Source organism: Vitis vinifera, chromosome 4, assembly GCF_030704535.1.
Source record: "Vitis vinifera cultivar Pinot Noir 40024 chromosome 4, ASM3070453v1".
NCBI classification, from domain to species: domain Eukaryota; kingdom Viridiplantae; phylum Streptophyta; class Magnoliopsida; order Vitales; family Vitaceae; genus Vitis; species Vitis vinifera.
Genome location: NC_081808.1, coordinates 17,677,083 through 17,699,313, shown reverse-complemented (window position 1 = coordinate 17,699,313; position 22,231 = coordinate 17,677,083). Strand labels below are relative to the sequence as shown.

Sequence of the window (22,231 nt, the reverse complement as noted above, 5' to 3'; positions counted from 1 at the left end):
AAAAAATTAAATCAATGTTTTCACTTTTTTCTCATTTTAGAATTCAGCTTTTGAGACTAACAAAAGGCAAACATGATGTGCAAATATATTTTCAAGCTTACCTTTTATTTTCTTTAAAAATAAAGATAAAAATTATTATAAACAAATGATCTTATATATTTTATGATTTTAGAAAATTGATTTTAAAAAACAAAATTAAGGAATGAGCTATTTTTACAAAACAAGTTGATCATTTCAATTTTTTATTTTTTATTTAATAGTAAATGGTTTCAAAACCCAACCAAAGATACCGGGATAAACAATCCTTTTATCGCACCATTAAAACTTGAAGAGATATTCTTTAAAATAAAATAAATGTCACATTTAACCTCTCTTAATAGTTTGTTTAAATATATTTATGTATAAGTTAATTAATGTGTATATCATTTTGAAACTTCATTTTGCTTATATTAATTAAAAATATATTATTCATTAACTATATGTACTTGTTTGGATACACTGGAAAATGTATTTCTCATGAGAAAATAGTGTAACATATTTCTCATGAGTATTAAGAAGTATTTGTACATATTAAAGAAATATACTGAAATAACAAAATTTGATGAGCATTTTAGAAGTACCCACTTTTAAGATCATTTCTAAATTATTCCATGATAGTTGATAGATTTAATGCAAGTAAGAATACAATGAAATGAGTTTCAATTTTCATACATTTTCCCTTGAGGACATGAACATGGGCTGGTCTCTCTTTGATCTTTCATTCTGGTTGTTTTTATTTATTTATTTATTTATTTTTACTCTGGATTTAGATGCACTTATTACATACATCATCCAGAGTGCTTTAGTGCCAAAAGAAGAAGAAGAAGAAGAAGAAGAAGAAAAATGGAGGAAAAATAGATGTAACGTCATCTAGAGTGCCTTAAATGTCAAAAGAAGTAGAAGAAGAAGAAGAAGAAAGAAGAAGAAGAAGACGAGGACCTTAGATGTGCCTCACTTCACTCAAGCCCGTGCGAAGAAGAAGGGGAAAAATAGATATATCTTATGTAATGATTCACACCCAATTGTATAGATATTTCATATCAAATAGAGGAGAAAGTTACTGAGGTTATATATGTATGAGCTCTTCTTAGCCTTGTAGACATGTTTTAAAGTCGTGAGAGCTCTCTTTTCTATTCAGCCAAAAAACAAACACCACCTAAAAAAAATCCACTTTTTTCACTCGATATAAAAATCAATTAAGACATTTAAAAATATCAACATTATCTCTATTTCTCATAGAATTCTTTACAAAACTTGAACATAAAATTCAATTCCTTTTGCTTTCTCTACTACTAAACAAAAATAAGGTATTATCTGAATACATTTCTTATTGGTCGTTTCTAGAAACAAAAAATAACAAATAACTCACATAAAATGTTTTATGTTAGAATTCTTAGAGGCCCATCGATCAACATAGAAAACAAACAAAATTGTCTAAAGCACGGTCTTTTCATGCTTAGATTTATTGCAGGACACAATTCAATTATTAAGAATAATAATACACAAAAATCAAACTTGTTCTTACACAGGTTATGGAAAAAGTGAATCAGTAATCTCCTCTTCTGCTGCTGACCAGATCATTCACAAAGCCGTCTTCTCTCTCACATTCTTCCAAATACTCCTTGTAGGCTGGGTTGTAAGCAGCTGCCTTGCGCAGATGCTTTGCTGCTTCTGCGTTACGACCTTCACGATATAAAGTACTGAGGAAATGAAAGTAAGTTTAGGGTTTCAGTGGTTTAAGTTCATGAAAGATGAAAATATTTGACAAAATCTGGATTTTCATAACTAGGGTGAAATAATAGTAGAATGGTTGATTGTAGTCATCCTGAATGCAGATAAGTCCTCCATTTGCAACATGATTTCAGGTGGTTTTAGTGTAAAATTTAAGCTAATTTTTCCTAAAACTTTAAGCAAGTAGGATTTGAATCCATAGTGTGTATCATGCTCAGAATGAGGCCCTATACCCATAAGTGGAGAGGCACAACTCCATAGGCAAACAAACAAACAAACAATCAATATATAGCCTCCCTTGGGGTTACCGGTGAGCTCAATAAATTGAAGAAATAAACATGCAGCAGTGAGGTTCTTCCCACCAAACAATCAAATGAGACTACTACTACTATTTGTAAAAGCTTAACCTATTAGGATCTGGGTAACATTTTCTAAACTTAATGTGATTAGATGGTAAAATTCATATACCTTGCAAGCAATAGCAACCCGTCAAAGTAGTGGGCTTTGCTCTTTGGTTCATCTGGCTCTTTCAAATTTGCTATTCGTTCTAGGTGTACTAGTCCTTCTGCAGTTTTTCCCTGCCAGAGACAAAATGAAGTTGATATACAAGAAAAAGAGTACCAATGTCTTCATTGAATAACATGTTCATAAGCTGCTAATCCAACTGGACAATTCAAAGGCACCTCCCCAGGATGGGGTTGATGGGATCATTAATGATCAAGTAGGATGGTCACAGAGAGGTAGGTAGAAAGCTAATCACTAATGCTGAAGCTTATCAAATATCCAACCAAATATGTGATGAGCTATTGTAACTTGGAATTTTGTTTTAGAATAGTGAGAGCATAGAACTTCACCTGTCTTACACAAGCAGCACCAGCCCATTGAGATGCAAGAATCATAAGATCAACCTCATCTTCTGTTGGATGGCCGATGAGAAAGAGCTGATGAGAAGTCACAGAAAAATTTCTGATTATTTTAGTGGCCGTGATATTGAAAAGGAATGTTACTCACAACCATGAAGAAGAGAGAAAATACAGTGTTTCAGAATGTCACATTGAGTCATTCTCCCCATCAAAAACAACGTCCTTTAGGCTTGAACATGACTCAATAAATTGGGGAAATAAACATACAGTGATTCGAATTTATTACCTCCACTTAAACAAGGCTCTAAGACAACCAATTTTCCTAAAAGCTTAAGCCTTTAGGATTTGAACTCATGATGTGTACCATAGTCTCCAACAGATATATCCAATTGCTGGTGATGCAAGCTTTACTCCAAGGAGAATTAAATATAAAGCTTAGGAACTTTTTGATTCTAACCTTGGTAACAGCACGCTCTAAGTAATCACTGGCCTCTTCCACTTGTTCCTTTTGCAATAGAGTCTGCCCCATGACAACCAAAGCTCTTACATAATTGGGATCCTTGTCAAGTGCCATGCTGTAATGAAAAGTCACTTATGCAGTCCAAAAACACTGAAGGCAAAGCTGGTAGGGAGAGAGAGGTACCGTATGAATGGAATTGCTCCATCTTTATCTCCTTTAGATAAAATTTGAACTGAAAGCTGTTAAAAGTCCCAACCATGAAAAACAATAAGAAAATTAAATCTCAGGTATTCACAAAATATATGGTCACTCACAGCAATCAGATCTCGAGGGGACAGGCTTTCAATGGGAATTTGATGCTGCTTCCTTCGAGGATACATTGATTTGATTCCAGGCAGTTCTTGAGGGGATACACTTTCTGGAGAAATGTATTGCTGCTTTGTTGGTGGACCTAATGATCCTTCTCCAGGTGTATGCATTTCTTTTGCAGCTGCATTTGGAGCTTGCTTATCTGGTAATCCCAGCTTTGCACGAACAGTGGGATGCCTGATAGTTAATTGCTGCAAAGTTGATTGTGTGATGAAAAGCTGTCAAATAATTGCATGCATGAAATGCAAGGCTACCCCAAAATTTCGAGAAAACACTAATTTTCTAGTCATGATTTAAAAATCCTACAAACAACAGTTCCTCATGGGCAAAAATTTTGGGAAGCCAATTCTGAGAACACCTTAACAAATGAAATAGAGCACTAGCACTTTCTAGTCATGATTTTAAAATCTAACAAACAACAGTTCCTCAATGGCATATATTTTGCGGAGCCTATTCTGAGAACACCTTAATAATTGATTTGGGGAGCCTATCTTGAGAACACCTTAATAATTGAAATAGAGCAGTGCATGAAAATGATTCATCCCTTTTACAGGCAAAGAAAAATATATTATTCAAGAGCACCTAATGAAAAGGAGTTGGAACCAAGTACAGAGGGAGTATGAAACAAATGGCTAGGAGAAAAAAAAAAAAACATAGAGAACACCTTTAACTATCTGAGAAGTTAATCAGTCAATATAAAAAGTTAAGAGAATGAGCAGAGTATATATAGAATGGGGAAGAAGATTCTAGTACATTCATGGCTCTCTTCTTAAATTCTTGTTGAAGGAATTGTAATCTTAGAAAGTTCCAGGAACTTCTATCACTTTCGAATTAGCCCATCCCAGAGAGCCTAGGTCAATAGATGGTCCAACTTGAAAGGGGAAAATTTTAATGGGACATTCACTTTTTCTACGCTGGTGGAACCAAGTACACAGGGAGTATGCAAGAAATGCCTAGGAGAAGGAGAAAAAAAAGCATAGAGAAACTATCAGAGAAGTTAATCAGTCAATATAAAATGTGTGAAGTAAATCATATCAGTAAGATTTGGTTTTGGACTAGATTCGGTTATATCTGATCGAATCCTAACTTGTCTCACCTTGCAATAACATATTATTAGAAGCTTACTCCAAATTTGAATATGTTTATTAGCAGCCATGCAGTCTAACTATGAACTATATAAAACCCCTATAGCATCTCTCCACAGCCATCAAACTATCATTTTACTATCATACTGAAGCCATTGAATCTCCCGCCTCATCTGGCAGTGTTCATTGCTTTCTTCCCTCATTCAACATTACCAATCAAAACACACATCTTGCAGTTTCAACTCGCTGTTGTCATTGAATTAGTTACTAGCCAATGTCCCATGTGTTGGTACAAGCTAGGCCAACCCAACCACAATCTCCCAAACTTGACCCTGGTCAAAGAATAACTGGTCACTATCTGTTGTCAGCAAATTAAGTTTTAAGTTCAACTAGGTTGGTTCTGATTGGGTTGAATTAAGTTTTGGCAGGGGTCGTGTGCTTGGGTTTATTGTCAAACCACAGCTGACTGGCCTGAGTTGCAGCCTTAGTTATATTACAAAGGAAAACACTAAGTGCCTATCCACCAACTGCTGCTAGAAACCATCTGTCAACACTCTCCACTATGACTCACTTTGTTATCTCTCAATATACTAGCTGTCGCACTCACAAATCCTGATATCAATTTTTTTTTCTCAGTAATCGTGCAATTCCAAGTCTCTACTTAGCCAACCTTTCTTCCAACCCTGATCAATCAACACAAAGGAAAGCGAACACAGAGCAAATACCGGAAAAGCTTCCCAACTTGTTCTATTTCTCAACAATAAACAAGGTTACAAAATTTTTTCTAAGTGCTCAACACTTACACGTTGTTTGCCCTAGTCAAAGAACTGAGTTTCCCAACACCAACCCTCTCTCCAATCTGCATTCTTTCCCTTAAGGCTTCTGTAGCACTTCTCCCAACACAGCTGACCTATTCCTAAAAATCCTTTAAATTACAACTTCCTTAATTTACATAGTCAACCAATCTAAATATGTAGAAAATATGCACAAAATCAAGAATAAACTCCATGAAATCAGGAATAATTATTGGATTCCAACAGTCCCTACTTAGTTAGCTTTCTTCCAACCCTGATCAAGTGACAACCAAGGAAAGCCAACACACAGAAAAGACTGGAAAAGCTTCCTAACTTGTTCTATTTCTCAACAATAAAAAGGTTACAAAATTTTTTCCAAGTGCCAGCACTATGTTGTTTGCCTAAGTCAGAGAACCGAGTTTCCCCACAACAACCCTCTCTCTTCTTCACATATGGCAATGGAAGAGCCTTTCTATATGAGGCTGCTATCCTTTTGCTTTAATTTGAATTCAAAATTCCAGTTATGGCAGTTGGTGTGGTTATATAACCCCGATAACCACCGAATCATTCACACCCCTTTAGCCTTAAGGTGCCTATTCATGCCCCCACACAACCCACCACACAAATCTTTCATCTGATGTCATATTTGAATCCATAGGCTGCCACTGATGGTGCCTCTTTGCAAGAGGTGCCATGCAACCAGCCAAAACACCCCTTCTGATGGAAGTTGGCTCAAGAGTCACGTCCAGCCCATCCTTGTTGCATGTCAAACCACATCAGTGTTTTGCCTTGGCCCCTGTGTGCAAGTCAATCCGCCCATGCAAGTCAACCTACATATGCATGCCAGCCCGTCTCTACATGTCAACACATCTCGGATGCATCAGTGTGTCTCAACCCACAATGTGATGCCCATGATCATGCCATGTCTTTGTGCCTAGAGTTTTTGTTCATGTCTAGGCGCCAATGGAACAACCCTATAAGGCTTTCCCACACCTTGCATGTGATAAGAGTCCACATGTCATGCACCACTCACTCCTGTCACATGCCAGCCATGCGCCACCATGTCTGAGTCAGCCCACCTTGGAGCAACACCAGCCATGGAAATGCACCCATGGCAAGTCATCTCATTGCACAAGGCATTACGCCTTTGTGCCAAGCCATCTCATGTGTGTCATAGCTGAGTCTTGTGCATTTGTGTCACGGATTGCATCCCGCCTTATGACATTGTGCTCATGTGTGGGTGCTAGCAAGACTTATATGCACGCCTTATTCATGTCCGAGATCCCTCATCATGTTCCCTTGGTATGACGAAGCTCAAGCCATGTTGCCTTCTTTGACTTGAGCCATGCCACGTGCTAGAACGTGTTGAGTTGCATGCTAGGACATGTTGAGTTGTGTGTTAGGATGTGCTGAGCCACATGCTAGAATGTGCTAAGTCATGTGCTAGAATGTGCTGAGCTGCGTGCTACCCTACTGTGCTAGTAACATGTGCTGCACCTCTAGTCACCACCAAGCCCCCACATGAACTATTGTACGTTTAGGTATCCACCTTGTCTTGGTCATTAGGCACTTATAGATGCAAGGTGGCCCATGAGGCCTTGGTGCTGTGTCATTTGAGTCAAAGTGCTAACACTAGCCCCCTAAGAAAAGATATTTTTTTTTATAGGAAACGACAAAGTAATATATTAATAGAAAAATAAGTACAAGAGAAGGATGAGGAATCCTCCCACCAAAGAAAACTAGTCTACAAGGAACCAAAAATCAGAAATTACACTGTAATAACGAACAACTACTCTAGGCTAAACCAACCCATCGGAACTACACGCCGCTAACCATCAAGTTGTAACACAATAAGGGGGGTTCCCTTGAAAACCTTGGAACAAAAAGCCCAAAGAGAAGTAAGGAAAAAAATAGAATCCCAAAGACTCTCTGGATTCCTTGCTTTATCCTAAAAAATCCTCGCATTTCTCTCCCGCCACACAACCCAAATTAAAGCTATGCACGCAGCTTGCCATAAAACTATCCCTCTCCTCGATAAACCAAAGCCACTGAAAGTGATGGAAAGCATGTCGGAAATGCTCCTCGGGGGAACCCAATCCATCTTGGCCAACTGAAATAATCTGTGCCATAACCCCAATGTCAAAGAACAATGTAGGAAAAGATGATCTGCTGATTCTCCATGCCTCATGCACAACTTACAAATATCCGGACTAAGGGCTTTGTGAGGTCTTCTCAATTGTAGCAAGTCATTAGTATTTACTTTCTTGTGTGCCACCAACCAGACAAAGGACTTAACCTTGAAAGGGACCTGAGAATTCCAAACGAACTTGGTAGGGAAAACTGAAGGAGAATCAGGGCAATGAGATAAGGTAAGAAAGAAAGACTTGACTGTAAAAAGCCCTGAAGAAGATAAAGACCGGATCTCGCATCTGGAACCGAAAATGTCAATTGCAAACACTCAAGTGATCGCATGAGACCTTCTAAATCTTCTATCTCAGGATCGAATAGGTTGCGGCGAAAGTTAAAGTTCCAAGAGAAGGGACGAGTAGATCCGAGAATTGAAAAAATGGGAATATTTTTATCCGTGACTACTCTAAGAAAAGATATTGAAGATTTAAAAATACAATATATAGCGAATGGTCATAAAAGGAAGCTTCAAATGAGATCATTCTAAGAAACTGTGTGACAAAGGGCTAACTTGTAGCATTGATGTTCTTTCTTGCTTATGGTTAAAAATTAAAAAAAAAAAAAAATTTAAATGTTTACTAGAAACAAATATTTTATTGCATTAAACTAAGGTGGCGTTTGTTTTTTTGGCTTAATTCTAAATAGAACTTTTATTTAACTTAATGTTAAATAATGCTTAATAGTATTAAGTATTAAGTTGTTTGTTTTTTTAATATTTTATTTATATTAACTTAATGCTAAAAAACATTGAGATTGTTTTTTTTTAAACAAGAGCCCCCTCCAGTGCTCCTGTGCCTATCAACAAGCCCACCTACATAAACCCCTCTACCCCCCTCCATCACTTGGCCATCACTCTCCTTTGTATCATTCTCTCTTTCAGGCATTTTCACAAACACTTCCTACACAAAACGTTTTCTTCCTTTTTTTTAATAACTCTAACATGGCCAGACCTTAGGAGCGATATCGAGGTGTCCGACAGAGGCATTGGGGTAGTTGGGTCTCTGAAATTTGCCACCCACTTCTATAAGTTCACACACATGAACATGTACATGTTTCAGTTTCGGTTTTGTTCACGTTTCGGTGTTCACTTCCAAGTTGCTAATTGAAATCGGGTTTGTGCAGGAAGACTGGAATTTGGCTAGGCACATTCGAAACGGCGGAGGACGCTGCTTGGGCCTATGACGAGGCGGTGAGGCTCATGTGTGGTCCGAGGGCGAGAACCAACTTCCCTTACAATCTGAACGCCTCCCAGAGTCCCAGTTATCATCTTCCAAGCTTCTTTTAGCTACTTTAACTGCCTTTTCTATTTAGAAAACTGCTTTTTCTATTTAGCCAAAAATTTTTAAAATTCAGTAATAAGTCATCAAAAATTAGAAAAGCAAACAACCTAAATTCTGAAAGCAAATTGCTTTCAGCAAAAAGCCAAAAAAACAAACGCCACCTAAGTAATACAAAGAAGGATGCATAACTAATTTTAAAAGAAAGAATATTTTTTATTGCTTCTATTTGCAACATAATTTTAATAAATTTGATTAAGAAAGTGTCTGCTCATTTTTGGATATTTGGATATTTTCTTGAATGATCAACAAAAAGATTGATTTATTGTCTTAGTGGTTCTTAGAGTTCACTCAAGACATCATTCCTATCTGTTCCAACACCGGCTTTACTACAAAATATTCCATTTGCCATTCTTCTGGTGCTTTTAATAATTTTTTTTAGCTTATTAAACAAAAGGAAAAAAACAAAACAAAATATTTCTTTCTCATTAAATGGTGTACCAAGTAGGCTTTGATCCATTTGGTCATTTCTCTACATAAAAACTGAGTGCAAAAGCAACATTTGAGTAGCAAGTCATTGGGATAATGATTTATTTAGTTGATTTGAGTAGAAATTTCACATCAGTCTGGAACAATCACACATGTCATATTACATGTTTCTGTTTTTAACTATGTTTTTCTTGGTAACCAAACAAGCATAAGGGAACTGATAATACTAAGGGTGTCCTGGGCTTCCAGAAACACACCTTTTAAAAGGACATTTTACTTTAGAAAATGAACAATCAAAAGGGATTACACCATGAAAGATCAAAACAACCTCAAAATACCAGCACCGAAAAAGATGATAAAATCCCGAAGCATGAGAACACTCTTATTTATAGAAACCAAAAGCAAGGACCAACCTGAATGGCAGATAATGAACTGTTGGTGACCCAATAGACTAAACTGCCCTGCAAAAGAAAAAAGAAAACATAAACTTTGAGATCCTGCCCACAGGAAAATGAAAGATGCTTTGTTTAAGAATGTAACATGATCTTTTACGACACTAATAAACAGCAACAACAACAAAAGGAAAAAAGAAGGCAATGAAAGGGGCTTCGTTCTTAGGAAGGTTTCTGTGGGGAATAGAGCTATTTTGATAAGTGGATGAGAATATTTCCAAGGGAGACTAGTTTGTTCTGACATAAGGTTATCAAGTGGCTTTTGGTTCTCACTGTTGGAGCTTTTGGCTTAAATGATAACTCATCTTTTCTCATATTTATGATTCATTACTAATGAATGTTTTTGTTTCTAAAAAAGAAGGAAACAAAAGTAAGGTCTATTTGGCAACGTTTTCAAAAACAATTATCCAAAGTAAGTTTTTGAGAACAACTTTTAAAAACAATTCTTAATTGTTTTCACAAACAAAATTATATTTGGGAACTCAAATATGGCAAACAATTTTTCTTAGCTTATTCTCGTAAAGGCATTGTGCAATTATGCACAATACAAAAATTCCCATCTATTTGGCAACGTTTTCAAAAACAATTAGCCAAAGTGAGTTTTTGAGAACAACTTTTGAAAAACAATTCTTAATTGTTTTCACGAACAAAATTTTATTTGGAAACTCAAATATGGCAAACAATTTTTGTTAGCTTATTCTCCCTAAAGGCCTTGTGCAATTATGTACAATACAAAAATGCCCAACCTGTTCTCGATGTTTCTAATTGTTCCTTGGAACACTATACAAAAAAACACCTGAAAACACCACAAGTTTATCCTTAAAAAGGTACTCTGTTTTATTTTAAAAAAAAATTGTCAAATGTGTTTGTTAAGTTGGAAAAATGTTTCCTATCCTAAAGAACAAAAAACCATTTTCAAGAAAATTTCCAACCAAACTCCTAAGTTTTTGTTTTCCAACGGTGAATAAAAATGAAATGAAGATATTTTACAAAAAACGCGTGAACTTAAAAGTCAATCTCATCTCAGTTAATATCACTCTTATAGTTCATCAAATCAAAGATGTGATATGCTTGAGATTAACTGAAACTTAGGAGGGGACCCTCACACCCAAGATGTAATTTACTCTTTAGCTTAAATTTTGTCTACCCCACAAGCTTCCACTGCAAACTATTTACATATTTTAAAGCTTTGCAGGGTATGGAACCTTAAATAGATTTCTTATATTGATCACCATTATAAGAAATCTGAAAAGATTTCCCTGGGAATTCCAATCCATTCTTGCAACATTTTCAAGAAGGCAATTTTGCTTGACCTAACATAATACAGTATGACATTACAAGGAACATAAAGCTCAACTAGTGAGTTACCTGGGGAATATAGAACCCAGTAAAGAATATAGGTACCGTCAAAATCTCCAAATAGAATTTGTAGTACTGCACCAAGCAAAACAATTTTTAGTACTTGTGTTTAGTAAAATACCAAAAAGTCAATGAAAAGAAAAACCAGCAAAGGCATTGTAAGAATTCAAATTGCAGAAGAAGGTAGAAATTCTAACAGAATCTATCAGGGCATGTTCCCTTCTCCACTTAGATAAAAAACTGCCACAACTTAATCCAACTAACTTGTCCTAAAGAAAAATCTGTCCTTGCTCAACCAAAATTTTTATCAACTGGCAGATAGAAGCTTCAATGGAACTTAATTTTTTTTTATAAGAAACTATACTTGTAATAGATTGAAAAGTAAGATTTTGTACAAAAGAAATAAGGATAAGAAATCCTTTAAAAGAAGGGAAAATGTACAAAAAAGTGAGTAACAAAGATAACTGACACATGAACCCTGTCTACTCACTTTGGCTAATAAACCAAGAAGTCCAGGTACTTGTCCAACTGAAGAGGTGCTAAAAGAAATCTGACAGAGAGGTAGAACAAGAGTCAGCATAAATTATTTCATAAATACAAGATCAAGTCATCAACATATTCTGTTCATTGCAGTGTCAGAAATCTAGCAAATCTGGAATCAGTCTCTACATGTTAAGAGACATCGAGTACCTCAACAAGAATATCCTCATTAATCAGATAACTGGAACAGAAAAATTTGTTACTCAAAAAATTTATTACTATGCTCTAATGTGCTTATTAAGCCTATTAGTTGCCTTTGGGAAGAACTAACTGAATGATAATAGGGGCAATCAAAAAGAAACATAAAGGCAAAAATGAATAAAAAATAAATAAAATTGTACACATGGCAGTTAAAAGAATATTATGGATCTTAGCATGCACAAAAATGGGTGATCCAACCTACTGCATTGGCTCACAACAATCCACCTCCAAACTAATTCCTTACATGGTCACCTAGCACTAAGTGAATGATAATAAGGGCAACCAAAAAGAAACATAAAGGCAAAAATGAAAAATAAAAAATAAAATGATCCAACCTACTGCATTGGCTCACAACAATCCACCTCCAAACTAATCCCTTACATGGTCACCTAGCACTAACTGAATGATAATAAGGGCAACCAAAAAGAAACATAAAGGCAAAAATGAAAAAAAAAATAAAAAAAAATTGTACACAAGGCAGTTAAAAGAATATTATGGATCTTAGCATGCACAAAAATGGGTGATCCAACCTACTGCATTGGCTCACAACAATCCACCTCCAAACTAATCCCTTACATGGTCACCTAGCACTCTCCTCAGAAATTGGGGACAAATCTAATCCTGTTATCCTCCAAGGATCCTCACAAGATTCGTTGCAAAATCTCCCAAAAAGGCTCAAAATCCTCTCTAGGTCTACCACATTTGATCATCCAACAACACCCTCTTCAAACACCACCGACTTAATTTTTTTTTCTTCTCCATTTGCCACTTGTGAAAATACTTGGAATTGTAATCCCCTTCCTTCCTTAGCCTATTTTACACTAGCTCTCTGTTTCCAATGCACCTCTTCCTTCAATAAAAGTTCTTCCACTTCATCCCTTAACATTGCTAATTCGACTATTAAAGCACCCCCCACTCACTAGAATCTACCTTGGCAATGTCACTAAAGATAACATCTCTCCTCTCTTTAATATCCTTAAAACTGGCTTTATTCCAAATTTTCAATTTTTCTTTGATGTGTTGCAAATTTTGCATGAAGTTATGACCATTCCATCCTTCGACTATCACATCTCTCCACCATGAGCTAACACTATCCTTAAAATCAATATGGAACAACCACATATTCTCAAATCTAAAAGGAACCAACCCCGGTTAAAAGGATTGGTGTCTAGAACAATTGGGAATTATAAATGATAGATTGAGGCAAGGATCATAAGGTCTCTTTAAGGCTATGAGGAAAAATGACTTTCCACTCATTTGAGAATAGAAACCTATCTAACCTTTTGGGAATAGGGGATTCTTGCAAATTTGGCCAATTGAAAGAGGCATTTTTAAGAGGGGACCTAATTAATTTACATTTTGTAATAAAACCATCAAAATCCTTCATACTAAGGGTGAGTCAAGACCCTCCACCTTTTTTGACACCCTTATGATGATATTGAAATCTCCCCTTATATACCACCTATGATAAGTTAATCCAAAAAGATAAAATAACTATTCCCAAAACTCCTTCCTAAGAGTAGAATCAACTGGGCCATAGATTGAACTTGAAGAGAACCAAAAATTTCCTATAACATTAGAAGAAAGTTTGACTGAAATAAAGAAAGTTTTTTTTTTTTTTTTTTGATAAGTAAAGGAGAAAAACTGTATTAAAAAAGCCACCAAAACAGTGGCTTAAAGAATACAAAGAAGAAACATCCCCCGCTCCCCAACTGGTTACCAAGAACGGAGGTGCAACCCGAACCCCACCCTCAAGGGGTTCCTACCCAATCAATAAAATCAACTAAGGTCGAAGGACCATCTTTTATGAACAATTTCGTCTCCAACTAAGGGAAATATACAAAAGAACTCTTAAGTCTTTGGATTGACAACACTTCTTCCTCAAACACAATTTTGTTCCTTGCCTTCCAAACTGTCCAAAAAAGACATAATGGGCTTGCTCTCCAAACTTCATTTCTCTTTTTTCCCACAAAAAAACCCGTTCCAGCCCAAAAGCGTCGCCTTAACTGTGGCTGGCAGCACCCACTGCACCCTAAAAAGAGAGAAAAACAATGTCCAAAGAGTCCTAACCTTGGCACAATGGAGAAGAATGTGATCTATTGATTCCTTGTGCCTTTGGCAAAGGTAGCATCTGTTCGCTAGAGGCCATCCTTTCTTTTTAAGTTGGTCCAAAGTAAGAGCTTTTCCCCACAAAGTTTCCCACCCATAAAAACTCACTCTAGGCTGCACGCAAACTTTCCAAATGACCGTTGAAGGGAAAGAAACTGGAGGGCCTAAAACTAATGCTTTGTAGAGAGACTTAATAGAAAACTTTCCACATTGAGTCTCTCTCCAAAGCACCCTATTTTCCACTTCTTACTGAACTCTCTTCCCATTAAGGCTTGAAAAAAACTTGTGCACCTCATCCATCTCCCAATCATTAAACAGTCTAAAGAAGTGCGGACTCCAACTCCCCCCTCCCTCAATGGAACATCACACATCTTTGACCCAAGCATCCTTGAAGATAGCTAAAGCAAATAAAGTGGGAAAAGAAACACAAAGAGGTGAATCCCCACACCATCTATCTTTCCAAAACTTCACCCTTTGTCCATTCCCCACCACAAAAGAGAGCCTACTACTTACAACAATCCACTCCCTCCTAATTGTTTTCCACAACCCCACACCATACCCATCCCTCACTTCCTTGGAACACCAACCCCCTTGCTCCTCCCCAAACTTTCCCCTAATCACTTGATTCCAAAAAACCTCTCTCTCATTAGCAAATCTCCAACTCCATTTACACAAAAGAGCCTTATTGAGGGCAGAAAGGCATTTTACCCCCAACCCCTTTTAGCTTTTATCTAAGCAAACCAAACCCCACCGAACAAGATGAGGTTTCCGCTCAAGGGTCTCGCCTCCCCACAAAAAATCCCTTTGAATATGCTTTATTCTCAATTTGACCCTTCTGGGCAAAGAAAACACAGACATGAGATAAATGGGCATACTCGCCAAAGTGCTCCGAATCAAGGTAACCCTCCCTTCTTTGGAGATGTATTAGCTCTTCCACCTAGCCAATTTCTTCCACAATCTCTCCTCCACTCCATCCCAAACAACCACGGATCTATGAGGCGCACCTAATGGCAATCCCAAGTAAGTGGATGGAAGACTTCCAACCTTACACCCAAGTTCTGCAGCCAAAGCCCCCGTGTTTTCCACACTATCCATCGGGATTAGCTCACTTTTGTCCAAATTAATTCCCAACCTCGAAATGGCCTCAAACCACATTAGAACCCAACTTAAATACATCATCTGATCTTTGAAACCCATAGAAAACCAAAGTATCATCAGCGAATAGTAAGTGAGACACCTGAACCCCCTCACCACTTGTACCCTCGCCTTGCAGGCTAACAAAAAACCCCATTTATGACACTCCTTAAGAGGCAACTAAGAGCCTCCATAGCAATCACAAATAGGTACGGAGAGAGGGGGCCACCCTGCTAGAACTTTGGAAGAAACCTGAAGGAGACCCATTAACCAAAACAAAAAAGCTAGCTGTGGAAATACACCACTGCATCCTCCAAAGCCATTTCTACCCGAAACCCATCATACCCATAACTGAAAACAAAAAGGACCAGTCCACATGATCACACACCTTTTTTATATCCAGCTTACACATCACCGCCCCTTCATTGCTTTTCAATATCGAATCTACGACTTCATTAGCAACTAGGACAACATCCAGGATTTGTCTTCCTTCCACAAAGGCATTTTGAGCCTTAGAGACCACCTTACCCACCACCAGCTTTAGCTTATTGGCTATCACTTTAGCCAGCCACTTATACAACCCTCGCACCAAACTAATAGGCCCGAAGTCCCTTAAGTCTTCTGCTCCCCTTTTTTTTGGGACCAAAACAAGGAAAGTTGCATTCAAACTTTTAACAAATGGACAATAGTCATGAAACTCCCTAAAAAACCCCATGACCCCCTCCTTCACAAAACCCTAAGAAAACTGCCAAAAAACCATAGAAAAACCATCAGGCCCAGGCGCTTTGTCCCCACAAAGCCCTTAAGAGCTTCCAACACCTCCTGCTCTAAAAAAGGCTCCTCAAGTCTAGCTGCTTCCACATCCTCCAACCTTTCAAAAGACAGCCCAGTTATGTTGGGTCTCCACCCTCCTGCAGTAGACAACAACAACTTAAACTCATTCACCACTCCATCTCTAATCTCATTCTCCTCTGTTAACCAAGAACCATTTATTTTAACCCAGGACATCAAGTTCCTCTTCCTATGAGCATTAGCCATTTTATGGAAGAAACTAGTGTTCCTATCCCCCTCCCTCAACCAAACTTCCCTTGATTTCTGTCTCCATGAAATTTCTTCTAAGAGAACCCACCTTTTAAAGTCCTCCTTTGCTCCTCTCCTTGCTTCCAATTCATGAACAGTAAGAGGTCGGGTTAACTCTACTTTGTCCCAAAAGTCCACCTGATTCAAAGCCAAAGCCTTATTAACTTCAACTTTACCAAAATCATTCCTATTCCAGTCTCTCAATAATGGCTTCAAGGCTTTCAACTTCACTACCAACACAAAGCTAGCAAACCCACTAAAATTGAGACCTTCCCACCAAGCCTACATCTTATCCTTGAAGCCTTCCTCCTTCAACCACATATTTTCGAATCTAAAAGGCATTAGGCCTCTCCTCACTCCTCTCCCATCTAGCAGGATTGGAAAATGATTCGAAATTGGCTTAGGAAGGACACATTGGACAACCCCTGTAAAGTGACCTTCCCACTCATTCGAGACCAAAAACAGATCAAGCCTAGAATGAGATTCATTATTCAGTCCACCCTTCCAAGTAAAAGAACCTCCCTACAAGGGCAGGTGGTCCCTTAACTCTAAATCCTCAATAATCTCCGAGAATCTCCTCATTAAATAGGTTAGTCTATCTCCCCTACTACTCTCCACAAGGAACCTGACCACATTAAAATCACCTGCCACGCACCAAAGGCCACCCCACAACCCTCCGACAGCACCTAGCTCACCCCAGAAGTCTTCCCTCTCTTTCTTCAGTGTAGGACCATAGACCTTAGTGAAGTTCCAGCAAAAATCATCCTTGCAGTTTTTACACCGACAAAACACTGAGAAAGTCCTCACTTCCGCCTCCAATAAATGTAACACCCTATTATCCGAAAAACACCAAAACTCCACTAGAGGCTCCCCTAGAGTTGATAGCCCCCTAATCTAAACATCTTCCCACACCAAGGCTCTTGACTATCCTCTTCGACATCTCCTGCATCTTGGTCTCCTGCAAGCAAATCAAATCCACCTTTTGAGCCTTAATCAACGCATTGATCACCTTTCTTTTATCATTATCATTAGCCCCTCTTACGTTCCACGATAAGATTCTCAGCTTCATTAAGCAAACAGAAAAAAAAACCCCCACACACCTCTCAGCACCAACAAGACAGCTTCAGTTAGCAAGTTGAAGTACTCCCGTATTCTTCCCAGCACCACTGTAATTCACCGAGCACTTGAGTTTTTTCAATTCCCTCTCTGATCTAGAAACCTTTTGGATTTTCCTTCTTTTTCTAGCCAAATTGCCCTTGATTTTTTTTCTCTCTCTTCCATTATTTTCAAAAGCAGCAAAATCTCCCCCTCAAACCCCTTAGTAGGCATTCCCAGACAACGATACAGATTCATGAAGCTACCGTTCATCCACGAACCCAAAACACTCCCTTCTTCCTCCTCCAAACCTCTTTCAACATCTTTTGCGAGAACTGCTCTCCCACCATTCACCTTGGCCCCCTTTTCCAAATCAATCAAAACTCCCCTCTCACTTCCATCTACCCAGATTACTCTCAACAGGACAACCGACCCCTCTCCATTCACAAAGGACGGCCTCTCAAGTGCCACAAAGTCCCGATTAGCAACCACCATCGTCTTTTCCCTCCCAAAGAAAGAAAAAGAAGAAGAACCCCAACCCCCAAAGCTAAGAAAAGAGCGAGGCTTGAAGAGGGAATACCTAGAAGATTCCTCCAACAGGGACTCATCTGCTCTAGACTTCCCACTCACTTCAGCCAACAGTGCAGCACCGAGAATCACTTCAACAAGCCTCCTTTCCAAACACAAAGACTCAACTTTAGGAGCCCTAGCCCCATTTAAGCCTCCAACAACAGCCATCTGGGCTAGGCCCTCTTAACTAACAATTGGAAAGTTGGGCTGGCTCAAGACCATAGGCCCACCGGCCCCTAAAACCCCCATATAATGGCCCAATCTAAGGCCCTCTTGGGCCACAAGCCAAACCTAACAAGATCCCGCAGATAGGAATCCTAGGCTCCTAAATGCTCATTGCTTCTCACTTTGTCAAATTTGGCCCAAAAAGCTTTAGGCCCACTTCCTTCCCCACTTAACCCCTCTCCATCATCTAAACCAACACCAGTATCCTCAACTACTCCCTTCCCCCTCCCATCTTTTCCTGCACCTGCCTCAGCACCCCTAGCCATACCCAAGACGTACAAATCAGAAGCAACTCCCACCTACCTAGCTCTGCCTTCACCACTTGGCCCCACTTCTCAACACTCTTTATGTTTCCTCTGCAACCTCAAATTCTACAATAAAGAGGCTAGCTCCCAAATTCAAAAAGCTCACTCCCCTCTTCAAATTCCAAAGACCCCTTATCTCCTTAACCAAGCCAAATCTGGAAATTGAACCATCACTTCTCCCCACCGTTCCACAAGACAACGCCCCAATTGCTCATCCCTACTCCTCAAGACTCTGCCCCCAAGTTGAAGCCACACTACGTCGCCTATTCTTCTAGCCTTTGCCTTCGCAACCTCAACAAAAGACTGATGTTCATTAATTACAAAGGATTTGGCAAGTCCAAGAGAGGGGTAATTCTATGGCAAAACGCGAGTATAGCGTTAATCTGGGTTGTGTGGCGGGAAAGAAATGCTAGGATATTTGAGGACAAAGCTAGAAATTCAGGGAATCTTTGGGATTCCATTCATTTCCTTACGTCCTTTTGGGCTTTTTGTTTAGCGGGTTTTAAGGGCATCCCCCTTAATGTATTACAACTTGATTGACTAGCAGTGTGTAGATCCAATAGTTTCAATGGGACGACCTAGTGTATTGTTATTTTTTCATGTTGTTTAGTTTTACTTTTGGCGGGAGGATTCCTCATCCTCTTTTTGTACTTCTTTTTCTATCAATATATTCACGCGTGGTTTCCTATCAAAAAAAAAAAAACAAAAGACTGTTTCTTCTCCTTTTCCTCAGCCTGGACTTCATCTCTCCTTTCTTCTTTGACACATGCAGTGCCAAAGCCCACCTTGTCTTCAATAGGGGTAGGGGTAACAATACCAAGAGAACGTAGCTTGTCAGCCAACAAAACCCACCTCCCTAGAATCCCTCTACCCTCCGGAAATACCAAACAGAATCTCTTCTCTTCTAGATCACGGACAAAACAAAGAATGTACCTCCCCGCCTCGTTAGCATGCCTTTCCAATCTAAATTTCCTTCCCTCCCCTTCCCAACTTTTTACAACTTTCACATGTCTTTCCTCCCTGCAACAAACTTCCACCCCCTCCAACAAGCACCTCAAACTGGAATCGCCAAACCTGATCCTGAAGAAGCCTCTACTTCTCTCCAAGATGATACCACGTAGCTTCCCCCCCAACATTGTTGATCAAAATCTCGAAAGACTTCAAATCCACAGCGAACCAGCACCTACCACCTCCCTTTCTCTCCATCTCACACTCAAATTTCACAACTTTGTAGGAAAATAGACTGAAATAAAGAAAGTTCCTACCACCAAGACCTCATAGCAATTGAAGACCCTAATATCCCAAAATAGCATTACACCTCTAGAGGCCTTACAAGCCGAGAACTCCTTCCACTCTCTATTTCCATTTCTAGCCATTCATAGGCTGCTCACTAAGAGCCTATATTGATTTTTCTTTTTCTCTTGAAGCATTACATCTGGAGCTTCCTTTAAATAAATAAATAAAAAAAAACTTTGATTACCTTCATTTTCTTCCTAGATCCCAATCAATGAACATTCCAACTAATTTATCTTCATAAAACAAGAATACCCCACCGACAATAAACAAGACTCCTTAAATCTTGACCGCCTTACACCCATGGATTAGCTTGATTGAATTTCCCAAAACAAACCTTAAGTTTATGCCTAGACTAATTGTGAGTTTCAATAGGAAGTTAAGAACACTTACTACAATTAGTGAGGCTAATACCCATGGTAGCCAAAGATGACTTCACATTATCCATTGCTAGGAGTAGGCCCTTTATGTCAAAACCATCTAGATAAAAGAGATTAGTGTCCATAGGTTGATCTCCAAAGGCTGAAGTCTCTTTGCAAGTAGCTTGTAAGGTACTTGTGATGGCACTATCCGACATAGGGACATACTTGACTCTTTGGCTGTGACCTTATACAAACAAGTAGTCAAGCTGATGGGTTTAAAATAAAAAATCCTTTTGGTTTACACTTTTTGGGCACTAAAGCAAAGAAGGTGGCATTTGTACTCTAATTAACAACCCCGCTTCTGTGAAATTCTAGAAAAACCCTCACTAAATCCTCCTTACTCACATTCCAACACTCTTGGAACACAATAATGGCAAAACCATCAAGCCTAGGAGCTTCTCCAAAGATCTCGCATATAGCTTTTCAAAAAAATGCAAAATCTCCGCTAAAATACCATCAATGTTATCCAAAATGTAAACCTTGATATACTTCCTATTACATTTACACCTACCATTAGCCACCCCATGAAAAAAAATTGGAATTACAATCCCCTTCTTTTACCCACATCACCATAGATTTTTGCCTCTAATTGCACCTCTTCCTTGAACAGTAACTCCTCCAACTCCCCTTTTCGCATGGCCCTCTGCTCTAAGAGCTAAAGAGAAAAATTCCCTTGCTCAATTGCATCAAAGCTAGTAATATGATTAAGGATACTCTTCTTTAACTCTCCAAAAGACTCCTTATTCCATTCTTTCAATTTGGATTTAACAAAATGTAGTTTTCTCATGAACTGCCCATCCCAACCGTCGCTCCGAAAAACTCTCCACCAACTAGTAAAACCATCTGTGAAAGCTGGATGGAGCAACCACAAGTTCTCAAATCTAAAGGAGTTGGTCCCCACTTGAGTGAATTGGTGTCTAAGATAATCGGGCAATGATTAGATGTCAATCTAGGAAGAGTTTCTTGAAGATTATAAGGAAAATTTTGCTCCTACTCATTTGAGTATAGAAATCTATCCAATGTCTTACACACTGAGACATCTGGCATATCTAAGACAATAAAGGGGATGAATTACTAGGGTAGGAAAAAAGGGTATTGTTTAGAAATTAAAGGAGCAGGTCTTCTTTGAATATCCTTATCAGGTTGGATTGTCACTGGAATGAAGAGTTTTATTCCTTTCCTTTGTTCCCTTTCAGGTGTTTCTTGTGTAGTTTGTATGTACTCAAAATGAACCTTTTTTCTGTGCTTGTAATATAATAAGTAAGATCAATAAATTGATTATCAAATGCCAAAGAGAGGGAGGGAGAGAAGAGGATAACTCAAATACCTGAACATTTATGAAATGCAAACCAGAAATCAGTATTGGAAAGATGGGTCCCAAAACACCATTTGGAAATTCAGTCAAATTTTGAAACCACAGAGCACCACCCTGCAAAAATTCAACTGGAATTCACCATTCAAGTAGAAGAAATAAAAGAAGAAAAAGAAAAGAAAGATAGGAATTTAACACATAGTCAAATATAGTTTACAGAATAACTTTTTTTATCTTTGTGTGTAAAAAAATTTAACACAGTATTACACAGTCCACATTACCATAACAGATACATTTAATCAAAATTTGTCAATTATTCAAATAATAAACGTGAAAATCTTAAAAAGTTCAAATAAACAAATTCTAGGTTACTAGCATCATATACGAGTAATCATGTCAATGTTTCCATTTTAATGAATAAAAAGGACTAGTCCACTGGTGTACCAAAATGAGAAGCAGGATAATAAATCATCCTCACAATTAATAACATTATCATCAATCGATGGAATTTGCTAAACCATTAGAATGAGAAATAAATATTCAACATGCCTAGTTATGTTAATTGAGATTAAAATGCACAGGGAAGAAAAGAATAAGCTACATCTGCCTCCAACCTTTTTTTTTTTTTTTTTTTTTGATAGGCAATATATGACATAAGAAAATAGTACACCACACATGATATATATCATGGGCACCAAATGGCTCAGCCACATAAGAGAAAACACAAAAAAAATAACCCTCTCTCAACTGATGCTAACCAATCTACAAAATGAATCAAAGGCTTGGTGGAGTCCCCACTTTCATAGATAGCTTTATAAAAGGCAAATGGAAGGAATGGAG

General features: G+C 38.2%; 1 protein-coding gene across 1 annotated transcript in view; it reads right to left on the bottom strand.

The window, feature by feature from the left end:
• Positions 1-1,376: 1,376 nt before the first annotated feature.
• The window catches only part of LOC100247921 (ALBINO3-like protein 2, chloroplastic), a 41,462-nt gene continuing 20,607 nt past the window's right edge, over positions 1,377-22,231 (bottom strand). The window contains exons 5-14 of the mRNA XM_002273321.4: positions 21,407-21,508; positions 11,596-11,655; positions 11,115-11,180; positions 9,708-9,755; positions 3,408-3,653; positions 3,277-3,332; positions 3,091-3,208; positions 2,625-2,711; positions 2,239-2,348; positions 1,377-1,739 (exon numbers count right to left, since the gene is read on the bottom strand). Coding sequence (XP_002273357.1) covers positions 1,586-1,739; positions 2,239-2,348; positions 2,625-2,711; positions 3,091-3,208; positions 3,277-3,332; positions 3,408-3,653; positions 9,708-9,755; positions 11,115-11,180; positions 11,596-11,655; positions 21,407-21,508 — 1,047 coding nt within the window. The 3' untranslated portion in view covers positions 1,377-1,585. The remainder of the gene's footprint in view (positions 1,740-2,238; positions 2,349-2,624; positions 2,712-3,090; positions 3,209-3,276; positions 3,333-3,407; positions 3,654-9,707; positions 9,756-11,114; positions 11,181-11,595; positions 11,656-21,406; positions 21,509-22,231) is intronic.